Here is a 12586-nt window from a genome sequence, read left to right on the forward strand (position 1 = left end):
AAATCACCCAAATTCATACAAAGTGTAACTACTCATTTTCTCATTTCGCTGCAGGCGCGCATCAAGAAGACCGTGATCAACGAAGACAACGAAGAGGATGGCTGCTCTTTGGCACAAAAACAGAAAATCTCCTTCCTCGAAAACAATCTCGACCAGTTGACAAAGGTGCATAAGCAATTGGTGCGTGACAATGCTGATTTGCGCTGTGAACTGCCAAAACTGGAGAAGCGTCTGCGCACCACCATGGAGCGTGTCAAGGCGTTAGAATCGGCGTTGAAGGAGGCGAAAGAAGGTGCGATGCGCGACCGCAAACGTTACCAATACGAAGTGGATCGCATCAAGGAAGCGGTGCGGCAAAAGCATCTCGGACGCCGTGGTCCCCAGGCACAAATCGCCAAGCCCATACGCGCCGGACAGGGCAACATTGCCATTCGCGGTGGCGGCGGCAATGCAATTGGCGGCCAATTGCCGCAGGCAAGTGCTGTTAACTCATAAAGCGATTAATGTATTTGCAAATACTACTACATTTTAAAGTAAAACCATTTGCAATTTTCCAATGAATGATGCAAGCCAGAAATAAAGTGCGAGAGGATAGAAGATGTTTGAGAGGTGGAAGGGAGGGATAAGTTTTTAAGAATTTGCGGCGGAGTAGCATGCGTGCCGTGGCGGATTTGGAAAAGAGAAGGGATTAGAAAAGTTGAAATGCATTGAAGCGAGCCAAATGCTTAGCAACAATTATAGGAATGTAGAAGCATATAAAAATGATTAAACATTTCTATTTAGAGAAAACAAAATAATTATTTATTTTACATGAAAACCATAATAATGAATTGTAATACAAGAAAACTAATGATATAAAATATAATTTTAAACCATACAGAATATGAAGAAAATTTAAATGAAAAAAAAAACCAAAAAAAAACTAAAAACAAGCTATATAAAATACAACATACTTGTGAAAAATGAAAAGAATGTGCGAAAGTCACTTTTGGTTGCTACCCGAAAAGAAGGTATGTTTTCAATGTTTTCTATGATTTTTTATTTGTTATATTTTGGGCATAGAGAATTTGGTAACCAAGCTTTTGAACTCTGGTTTGGGATGTGGTCATATAGTTCTTACGTTCTGCATTATCTTGTTTTCTTTATTTCTTTTATTTCTGTTTCTTGCTAATGTTTTAATCTTACTTTGTTTTTGAGGGTTTTTAGCATTAGTCTTCACTTTATTTCTATTTTTGTGTTTTTTTTATCCTTGAGAAAGAATGTCATATTTGGACAGCAAAAGCATAATTTTGCCTGGCGCGAAATTCCATGGAAATGTATTTTGCTAATGAATGCAGTGCTGCATGTACTAAGAATTTGTGCCTTTTGAAACCGTGCTCAAATACAGTGAACTTTCAATTTCCAATATTTACTTGTAATTGATTTGAAGTTACTCTTCGGCCATTCATTTACTAATACACATGTAAATACATATGTACTAAGTTACTTCTAAACATATTTTTATCCACTTTTAATAGCAACTAAAAGGGCTGGCGTTGTGTGTTCGTGAAAACTCAGTTCAATTGTAACGATTTTATATTCTAATAAGACTTTAAGAGGTATCTTTGGTTGCATAGCAATATACTTAAATACATACATAGAATATTTTTTTAATTATTCATTCAAAAATTTACGGTGTTTGGAAAGTCTAAACTCTCAGCTGCTGAAAAATTGTTTTTGTAGGCGCAGTTTCTCAGCTTTACATGTAAACTCGAAATACATCCATTCATACATGATTGCCTTGACTTCTAAAAGTAATAAATATATTCATTTTAATAGCAACTAATTACAACTAGCTATTATTGAAACGCTTTTTAAAATACAATCAGGCAAGTTCTGTAATTCAGTTTCGTGTGAATTCGAGCTAAGTTCGTTTTAAATTAAAATTGGCAGGAGTTGAAACTCACTCGGAAGTGAGTTGCAGAACCTACCTGAATGTCTCATTAATAATGGGTGTCGTTAAACTTACACACGTACTTATATTGTAAACTAAGCTTTTTTCATTCAAGCATTCACCATGTTTTTCTTACTGGACAACTATGCTTATTTTATTTTTTTAATACGGTGAATTGCAAATTTAAAGTCTTCAGGTTTTGTACCATTTGTGAAAGAGAAAAAAATTTAAATGCAGTAAGTGGAAATATTGAAACAATATTTTTATTGTGAACCTAATGACACAATACTGAAAAAATATGAAGTCATTAAAGTTTTTCAAAAGTATGAATCTGCAGAATTTTTTTATATAACCGCAAAATCATAAAAAAGGAATGAAAGTATGTTGGGCAAAACTATCGACATTTTTCACAAAAAAAGGTGTAACTATAAAAGTAAATATAGTAAAAGTAGCGACCGCATTAAATAAAACGGTGCTCACGCTCTGCTTTAAATTCGCCAATTCTGCACTTTATTATATTCGTAAGTTCAGTAAGGGAAATTATAATATTGATCATACATTTAAATGAAAAATAAAATAAAAATAAATAAAAATTTAAAGTAGTTTCAACAAACAAAGTGGATATTTATGCAAATTATACTTATACCAAATTATGCCAGCAGCGTTAAGATGCAATGTGCTTTCAAATAAATTTACTCAGCGCCACGTTGTACTATGCCATTGAATATTTAGTGAAATAAGAAAATTTGCGAACAGGAAAGAGATTGTATGGCACAGTATTTGGAACACCCGTTGCTGCGTCACTTTAGCTGCGAAGTGTTTTGCACAATGTTTTTTTGCTATATAATAATTGTAATGATGAAAAAAGTTAAATTTACTACGAGTTTCTCCAAATGAATTCATTCAAAAAGTTTGACTAAAATAAGTATAAAAATAATTTGCTTATAAACACAATTCATACAAACACACACACACGCATGCGCGGAAATTTAACTCTGCGTCAAGAGGATTCAAAGATTGTAGTACTATGAAAATGAGAAATCATACAATAAAAAACGAAAAAGTCAGTAGTTATATATGTACATATGTATGTATGTACATACGTGCATATACAATACATATATGAAAAGATATAAAAAATAATAAAAAAATATATGTACGAAATTTATTCTTGTTTTCATTAGCATAAGCGAATTTTCAGTGTGTCAATGTAGTATGCAAGGTCAAAACACATTCAATTTTTAAAGCCTTCTAAAGTGGGCACTGTCACGACAATCGTACTACAATGGATTCAACAATAGCCCGACTACATAGTCTATAGGCTCGCTGAAAACCGCCCAAATTTCAAGGCGAAGCTGCTATAGCAGCATTTTTTTTTTTGCTGAAACCATGCAAGGCGTAATTTTAGTTCGATTCAATAATTTTCAATGTTTTGCTTTTATGTGGCAAGCAAAATAATCATACCGAGTTTGGTACAAATTGATCGAACGGTTACCGAGATTCAGATGTGGTCATGAGTGGGCGGTGCCAGGCCCATTTTCCAAAATTTTATCATAAATGTATTTTTTGCTAAAGAGTTATTGCAAACATTAATTTTTGGTAAACTAGCTACAGTATTTATTGATTTATCGAAGATTTCGTATTTTTCTAAATAACTGTTATACGGGATGTGGGCGTGGATATGAACTGATTTTAAAAATTTTCAGTCGTTTGGTATGTTGTACCAAGGTCAACAACTGTGTCAAGTTTGGGAGAAATTGGTGAAGCGGTTACCAAGATATACACATGTAATCATAAGTAGACCTGGCTACGCCTATTTTCCAAAAATTTATAATATTATTATTTGTCGTTTATAAATCATTTAATAATTAATTTTGAGTTAATAAGAATGAGTAGTTACTAAAATATCGCAGTTTACGTATTTCTGAAAACTACCGTTATATGGAAGGTAGGCGTGGTTATTGTCCGATTTTGCCTTTTTTCTATACCATCCGTCCTACGCTAAAAAGGACACATACCAAATTGCGTTAAAATATCTAAATTTATAATCAAGTTATCGCGTGCACAGACGGACGGACAGGCAGTCACCGCTGAATCGATTTCTTTTTCAATTCTTATCATTTATGTATTAAAAAAATAAACTTTATGTACCCTTACACAAAATTTTGTATTACCTGATATGAAACTTCTCCTTAAAATTCGCTGGCTCGAAATTGGTTTTACACCCATAGTTTCTTAAGCAAAGTTGCTCAAAATGATCCGTAGAGCATTTTCCGCATATGCGATTTTTCCGTTTTTCTGATCGCTACTTTCATTAGCGGTGAATCTGATGGTTAGAAGAGAAGGTTGGTTTAAGTGGTTTGTCACCCTGATGACTATCAATTAGCAGGTTTGACATTTTGATTCTACAACTCATGCAAACTACCACCGAGTGTATTTAGCCTCATCCTTCCGAGGGATGGATACTCGCACAGGAAGTGTTCGAAAGTCTTCTTTGAGCCCGGGTCATTTCAACTGGGACAGAACCTTTTGAAGGGAAAGGCAATCCTTTCAGAAGGACCCCAACAGGTCAGGTAGTTCTTTGCTCATTCCTGAGAGCTTAGGTGGGTCGTAGGACGCCCAGGACATCATATCTGGCCATGTGGTAGTCAGGGACAGTCGTTCCGTCAATGTATCACGAGAAACCAGTAAACAAAGAGAAGTCTTGGTACCGATTGCGTTCCTTTTTTCAGTAGCGAAGATACCAATAGGGACAAACACGCTAAACGGCGAGGCATCTGAGTGGTCAAAAGTCCTCAGTACTCTTTTGAGATCAAAACAGGAAGCCATCTCACTAATGATTAACATCTCGGAAGCTTTTTCAGCCACCAAGAAGAGTTATGAGCTGACGGCTGCCCAATATTGGCATCCCGCAATGGCATTCATGAACTCTAAAATTAAATGAGTCTTTCTGGCCTTTTGTTTAACCAAATCACCCTTCTCCGCGCACATAACCGCAATGGTCATTAAAGTAGAGAGCAGATCCTAAAATCGCTTGCCGGCACCACGCTAGGCCTGTTTTTGAGATCAGGGACAAGTAGGAAGCAGTGGACAAAACTTCGCACTTGTCACACATCCGGACAGAAACGGGATGACAGCGAGACTTAAATGCTCTCAACTTTTTATACTGGATCGCACTTGTGCACAAGCCATTCTAAGAGGCCTACCCATAAAGGGCTGAAAAAAGTGCTTCCTTGCATGCCTTCTAGAAGGGCTTATCCATTTACAATTTACGCGAATGCAAAAATTTATATTATTTAACATTAAATTTATATTAGGGGTCTTTCCATCTCAAATCACCCAGGCCGAGGAAAACTGAATTTAAGTTTGCGATCAGCGATTGTTCCCTGAACAATTTAAGGAGACACGTATTTTTTCTTTTTGCTCAGAAATTCGAATTTTTCGAATAATGAATTTTTTTCTTTTTGAGTACGAACGTTTCTTTTTCCCTCTCTTAATAGCAACTTTTTTTGGATTTTAACGATTTTTTTTTTGTTTTTTTTTAAATTGCAGATAATCATCTACTATCGATCTAGTGAACTAAACATCAGTAATTGTTTATTAATAACTAATTACTGTTTATAAAAAATTGTTTTAATTGATTTTTTTTTAAATGGCCATATTTTTTTCTCTCAAACTTTTTTGTCTATTAGGGAAGAGTATAAACTATTTTCAGTATGAGTAGCAATATGCTAAAATTCGTCGTTTTCGAGCTATGATGTTTTTTCTGAAAATGCACTTATATGATGCTAGCAGATTTTCGTGCCAGTTGAGGGCACAAAAATTGTTGCCCATTATGATAAAGTTTCCTTGCTGGAAAGTGTTTGAGGTTGCCCGATTAGAGCCACAAGTTTCTCCCAATTGGGCCCTAATTTTGGCGATTTGACCAATCTACCGAAGATTTTCCCAACCAGCGCTCAAAATTTGCTCAAAGTGAACATGCGTACGCAATTAAAAAGTTTTTATCGATAAAATCATACATACACACACAAAAAATCACAATGGTAGCTCTGAGTATTGCGCAATATTTAAGTATAGTATTTCGGGGTGCACTCTACAATAATTTGAGTTATGATTTTTTTTTACACCGAAGCTGAGTAAAATGAGTAAATTACAAATTTACAAATTTTTTAAATTTTGTTTAGAATTTTTTTGAGTATGCAGTTTTGTAGCCCATTAAATTTGAGTATAATACAGTGCAAGTTTGAAGTTTTACTAAACTTCGGTCTAAAAAATTCTTCATAACTCAAATTGTAGAGTGCACCCATCGGCGTAGCCAGAATGAAATTTTGGGGGGGCGGCTCGACCCTATTAAGCTGGCATTTCAGGGTACTATTTTATATATATATATAAGGAAAGTTAGGGGGGGCTCGAGTACCCCCCTCCCCTACCTGGCTACGCCCATGAGTGCGCCCCATAACACTGTACACTTAGGCCTCTTTTTTCCGGAAGTATAATCACAATACCAAGAGTGTAATTGAAATTCTTAACATCGATTTCTCGACCGACTCGGAAATTTCCCCTATTAGCCCCTTTCATCAAAAATTGGACAGCACAATAACAGCACTTAACGCCATAAACACTCAGATAACACGCGGCCTAAACCGAAACCGCCCCTGTGAGGTCAGTCCTAGCAGCGTTGGATCTGTCAAAGGCGTGTGACACCGCCAGTCACTCCACGCTAATAGAGACTTGAGGCTTTCTCTCTCCCACGAGGACTCAAACGGTGGTCGGCGAATTATCTAAGCCGTCCGACATTCGTCAGTCATTTTAGAGACAAAACCAGCAAAGCGAGAATTAAACAGGGGGCTCCACAGGGTGGTGCCCTTTCCTCGCTGCTATTTAATTTTTTACTTTCCTCTCCGAACTTTCTTCGCTTCTTCACTACAAGGAGCCTAAACCCTTTGCTCTACAAAATCCTCGGCAACCCTTTTTACCACCTGGACGAAGGAGGACAGACTACAGCTGGGAATTTACGTCGATGGCGTACAAATTCCGACCGTGGATACTCCGAAAATTCTCGAAGTAACTTTCGATAGTCTGCTCTCCTCGGCGCACACAACCGAATTGACAATAAAGTACAGAGCCGCAAATAGGTCCGGTCGATTCTAAAGCCGGTCAATTCTAAACTACGCAGCGCCGGTGTGGTCGCTTGACGGATGAAGTCCAGATAGCAGCCTCCGGACCCGACAGGCCATAAACGGCATTCACAGGGGGTCAGTACAGACCTACACAACCATCAGACGTGGACGAAACGGAGCTTCGACTGCCTCGGGAGACTCGGACCACAATACCCCACCTTCGCTCTGGCTACTGCAGCAGGTTAAACTCGTGCTGGGAATATTAGATGCAGATGTTCCCAACGAGTGCCACTAAACCCCACTCAATTAACGCATCTGCTTCTATGGACAAACCCCATCGAAGCTGCTTGCTTCCTAGGTCTCCCGTTAGTTGAGCTTGACCACAACGATTGAGGGACTAGCCCATCTGGGCGGGGTTGTGTTAGCCGCTACAACAACAACAACTGAGTTGCTATATTGGCAACGTAATTTTTTTTCCTGTCGCTTAAACTTTAATTAGCAAACTTATTTTTTCAGCAGAACGCCATCGACTGATCGTGCGTTCTTGGCCATTGATGTAAGCAGTGAGTCTACTATGTATCGTGATTCGAAAAGCAAATCATTCGGATTCGAATACTTGACAATGATTTTGTTTGTCCATGTCGCCTTTCGAATCCCAATACAGAACAGATAACAGAACAGGGGGCTATCATAGATTTTTCGTGAAATCTACGAAAATGCGGTCGCTGTATCGGAATTGCTAAGAACGTGTGGATTCTGTGACAGACCTGCTTATGTGAGAATTAAGAGCTGAATGTCGCACTTTAAACAGCAAAATGATTTCGTTACTTGTTTTGAAAACGCTGCACGTCCAACGTCTTTTCAATATGTTCGTATCTAAACGTTTACCAACCAGCGGAAACTTTTTTTTTACGTTAGACGACAAATTCTTAACTTGGCATTTATTGGTATTAAACTTACTAACAAAGTGTCGTTTTACAATTTTTCTTGAACAAATTTGTCTTATTTTTTACATCAGCAGGATATAATATTTCGAAAGGCATGTATGTAGTCAATTGTTTTAAATATATTTGCTTCCATTAATAGCTACGCAAAAATGCCATGGCTTCAATACACAGTATATATAATTAATATTTGCCAGAAGTTATATTAATTGGCTTCTAAAAAGCCCATAGACAATACACTTCAATATACATAAGTAGTTTTAATAATTTCCCAGCAAAATGCTGTTAGACCTAATAAAGGTCAAATAAATTTTTTTTTTGTCATTTACTGCAAGACTTCTAAAAAAGCCTTCGACAAAAAGTTACCAAATAGAGCTTAAACAAATTAAACATAAACATAAAAAAATGTGTGGATATCGACACTATAAATAGTCAACCATTTAAACGTAAATAATTAAGCTATTAATGGGAAATTCTGCTTAATTAACACCCAAATTGACAAACACTTGTCATCTCTAAACCCGTTGACTTTACAATACGAAATATTATATACATTGCTTATGTACATACAATTCTTTAATCGTCTTGGAACATAAAAAACTACAAATTATTATTTTAAATTTGTCAAGTAGCACAGCGTGTTAATAATGTAATTCTAATTAGATATTGCTTAGAATAGTAATATATAGAAACTACTCGCACCAACTTATCAGTTTACGTACAGTATATTGGACATGAACGCCCGCCATGATTGTGTATGTGGGTGCGGAACGGCGAAGCCAAACACCATTCATACCAGATTTTCTGCTTTGTAACGCAACGCCAAAAATGAATTTCAATAGTTTGCCCTCTCTTTACATCCATAGGATCCTGCAAATTTATTACACATATTTTTTGTAAGAAAATACTCAAAACATACAGGTATATCAAAATATATTACCGCAAAGGGAAAATACATCGGAAACCAAGAGAACATGCCTGGCGTGTGCGTTTGCGGATTAATGCTCAGCTTAATATCCTTATAAAGTACAGTGTCAAAGTACCCTGCTATACCGGTGAGTACACAATCCATTTCTACATCGAAACTCAACGCTTTATAGCGGCTGTTGTCGATTGGCTGTTGGGGATTGGGATGAACAAATTCGAACAAAGGTTGTGGCAAACCAATATTGTAAATATTTTTGAGTAACACAACAAATCCGCTTTCAGCATGTGTATGATACGTGGCCTGTTTCTGGCGACCGAATGTCTCGTGCCGCATCACTTGCCGCACGCCATTCAGCAGCTTTGAAGACATAATCGGGTTGATATAAGAGGTAGATTTACAGGGAATACTTATGCCATCAGGTTTTAGTAACTTTTGTGCGCAGTCCAAGCACTCTGGTGAAAGTTCGTTATCGCCAAATGAGCCCAATAACTCGGAAACTAGAATGTCGGCAGGTTCAGGTGGTGAGAATTCTCGCATATCCTTGGAGAAAATGTGTACATCTATGGAGCATAAGAGTTGAGGTTTTGATTTAAGATAGACAACAAATGTATACCTTTATTATTCCATAACTTTTTAGCAATTGCATTCAGTGTACGTATAGCATTGGGATTCTTTTCAATAATATATACGCGAACTTTCCGACCAGTATTTTCTCCGGCATTAAGCGCCGAACGTACAAGTGGGCCACGACCGGCCCCCAGTACCATTATTACGGTCTGTGGGAAAAGGAACATGGTAAATCGTCACTATTGATTTCATTAAAAATTTTGTTACCAATGTATTCTTATTTTCCTTTTCGGGAACACGATCCAGCAAAGCTTGCTCAATGGCCTCCTGATATAGCTTATATTTTGCAGGATCTTTTTCGAATACCTCATAGGTATAACAGTCCAGATTGTCATATAGGGGTTGTAGCGGCTCCTCCAGAACATCTTCAAAACTGCCATACAAAAAATGTATGTAATTATAACAAATGAATACATATGTACATGAATAGCTCAACTTACGCTTGTAGCTCGTGAAAATCACCATGAGTTTCCATGAACCGGAGCATATACTCTGCATAGAGTTTAAGACTGACATCATTTACATCAGAAGAGATTATTATGTTTACGCGTGCACGCGTAAAATACGACAAAATTTCCTGCCAAGTTTTTGGGAGCACTGGGTAGTTTTGGCGATTGCAAATAAACATTGTGGAGGGTATTATAATTGCCTCCACTGGCTCACCTATCCAACGGCGCACCACTTCCAATGATGGCCGATCACTTTCACTCAACTCGAGGGCCAATTTTATTTTTGGATTGAAATCGGCAGCCCACCGGAAGCTGTTCCACCAATGCCAGGTGTCTTGCTGTTCAATGCGTTCCAGTTGTTCCTCGTCAATGTCACGTCGCCAGGTAGATTGTGCCACTTTTGAATTATATAACGGTACTTGTACAAGCAGCAATCCTATACAAATTCATAAATATGAATATGCAACTCTGAAACCGTTAATGCTAGGGAATCCATCTACATATCGTTAGTATAGTATGGAAAGGGTGTATTTAAAAACCGCAAAAAATAAATGTATTGCATAAAACGATGTGAGGACTTGTAGTTCGATGAAATGCATCATAATCAATCAAAAAGTGAATTTTGGATTTTTAGTTATGGCTTCTTATATTTCAGCGTCGATGTGAGTTAGGCCCTTTCCACACTATCCTAACGAAATGTGTATACATTAGGGTGGTCCATAAAAAATCAAATGAACGATTTTTTTCAGTATCGCCCCCTCAATCGGTAATACCACGATCACAGGGGGGGCCAAAATTTATATGATATGCTCGACTAAAGTAGTATCGATTGTGTATTAGGTGAAAAAAAACTAATTTAAATTTTCCGAGTCTCCATAGAGGAATCTGAAATTTGCTCTTTGTGCGACACGACTTTACCGTCCCCAATCAGGACCAAAATTTATATGTGATATCTTCGACTATAGTTGCATCGAAGCAGTGGTTGAGGCTTAGAAAATCGGATGTAAAAATATGCTTCCTACATTTAAGGACCACCCTAATAAACATAGATCAATGCACACTTACCCTTCACAGTACACGACGCAATGCGTGCCATATTGAGATTCCTCTCAGATTTTAGTTGTAGCATTGTATAACCACCGTATTGTAAATGTTCTGCCCACGAAATGTCCCGTTTCAATACCTCTTCTGCATTGCGACGCACCACCGGATCCTCGGCCTCGCAATCGATGGTATCCGATAACATGCTTATAACTTTTCCATTCCATTGATCTGACGGGAAGATGAGATCAGAGTATGTGAACTCCGTTTGCCGGTCGCACATTGGCGGTTCCTGAAACTCCAAAGGTATTTCAGTAGCATTTATGGGAGCCGCTACAACTGCGTAGCCGTTTTGCTGTGCTTTCTCCATGAGACGCGGCAGGCTCTCATTACCATCTTGTAACATACAAAGGTATGGCATTGTGATTATGTTTTACTTTAGACGCCTTTTCAGAAATATATCTTATATTTTTTACGGCCTCCAGAACAATTTCTTTCACACATGCACCCACGTTTTACCGGCTAGACGCCAATTCATTCAAGAAAAATCGCAGATAAAAAACAACAATCAGCACAAAGTAGAAAGAAAAATATGAGTGGGTTTCAAGGCAGGGTTGCAATTGATAGTTAGGCAGTCCCACAGGGTTGCTAAAAATGATCCTACTTTTCCAAACTAAAGAGCGTGTCAGACGTGGCAATATATTTCGTATGCACTATATTTCGAAAGAGCTGTCAAATTGAGAATTTTCAGAAAGCAGTTGCAGGAGCAGACACACCTTGCATGTAAATTGTATTGGGTGGAGTTTAGTACCGCTCACAACTATTTCGGGCTATTCCGTCCAAATGGGTGGCCCGATCCAAAAACTTGTGGTCAAGGGTCCACGCAATATTTTAACACTCACTTTTGTAAATTTTGGTTACTAATTTATTTACAAATTGGGTTTAAAATATGCCCTTTTTTGTAAAATTTGGAAATTAGCGTACATTTATCACTCCTATTCTGCTTAAATTAGCCACTTCACCAATATATTTTTGTATTCCCCTTCACTTTACACTTTACTTGATTTGTTATAACTTGCTTTACGACTTTAATATTAACCAATTCATCACAATTCATTAAATAAAAACACCTTCAAAATCACGCGCCTGACTTTGGTTGCATATGCAAATTAAATGGCGGAGTTCAGCTGTCAAACTCCAAAATATGCAAAAGAATGAGAGACAAAAGAAGATAGGATATAACCCAGTAAGCATTAAAAATATACAAAGGTGTTCTCTGCAAAAGGTGTTCAGCTCCTTTTCTTCGCAAAACAGAAAGGAGAATTCTACTGCCTGAGGGTTATAATCCCTAAGTGCGGCCGAAGGCCGCCTACGCAGAAAGGTGTTCTCTGCAAAAGGTGTTCAGCCCCCCTTCTTTGGCAACACAGAAAGGAGAATTCTACTGTCTGAGGGTTATAATCCCTAAGTGCGGCCGAAGGCCGCCTACGCAGAAAGGTGTTCTCTGCAAAAGGGGTTCAGCCCCCCTTCTTTGGCAACACAGAAAG

General features: G+C 37.7%; 2 protein-coding genes across 2 annotated transcripts; one reads left to right on the forward strand and one right to left on the reverse strand.

Annotated features, from left to right (window-relative positions):
- Positions 1-51: 51 nt before the first annotated feature.
- LOC118753236 (kinesin heavy chain-like) lies at positions 52-911 on the forward strand (the record flags this gene model as incomplete). Its single annotated transcript, XM_036488112.1, is given in 1 exon segment — positions 52-911. A coding segment is annotated over 1 exon segment (444 nt), but the record flags the coding sequence as incomplete, so codon positions are not given.
- Positions 912-1646: 735 nt separating this feature from the next.
- Positions 1647-11621, reverse strand: LOC118753235 (protein arginine N-methyltransferase 5-like). The gene is made up of 7 exons (XM_036488111.1): positions 11067-11621; positions 9993-10437; positions 9760-9925; positions 9539-9701; positions 8938-9485; positions 8720-8867; positions 1647-2772 (listed from the first exon to the last, which is right to left on the reverse strand). The coding sequence occupies exons 1-7, from the start codon at positions 11461-11463 to the stop codon at positions 2630-2632; spliced, it is 2010 nt and encodes a 669-aa protein (XP_036344004.1). The 5' UTR covers positions 11464-11621; the 3' UTR covers positions 1647-2629.
- Between the last annotated feature and the right edge of the window lie 965 nt (positions 11622-12586).

Source organism: Rhagoletis pomonella, unplaced genomic scaffold (assembly GCF_013731165.1).
Source record: "Rhagoletis pomonella isolate Grant_MI unplaced genomic scaffold, Rhpom_1.0 Rhpom_scaffold_02244, whole genome shotgun sequence".
Taxonomy (NCBI): Eukaryota; Metazoa; Arthropoda; class Insecta; order Diptera; family Tephritidae; genus Rhagoletis; species Rhagoletis pomonella.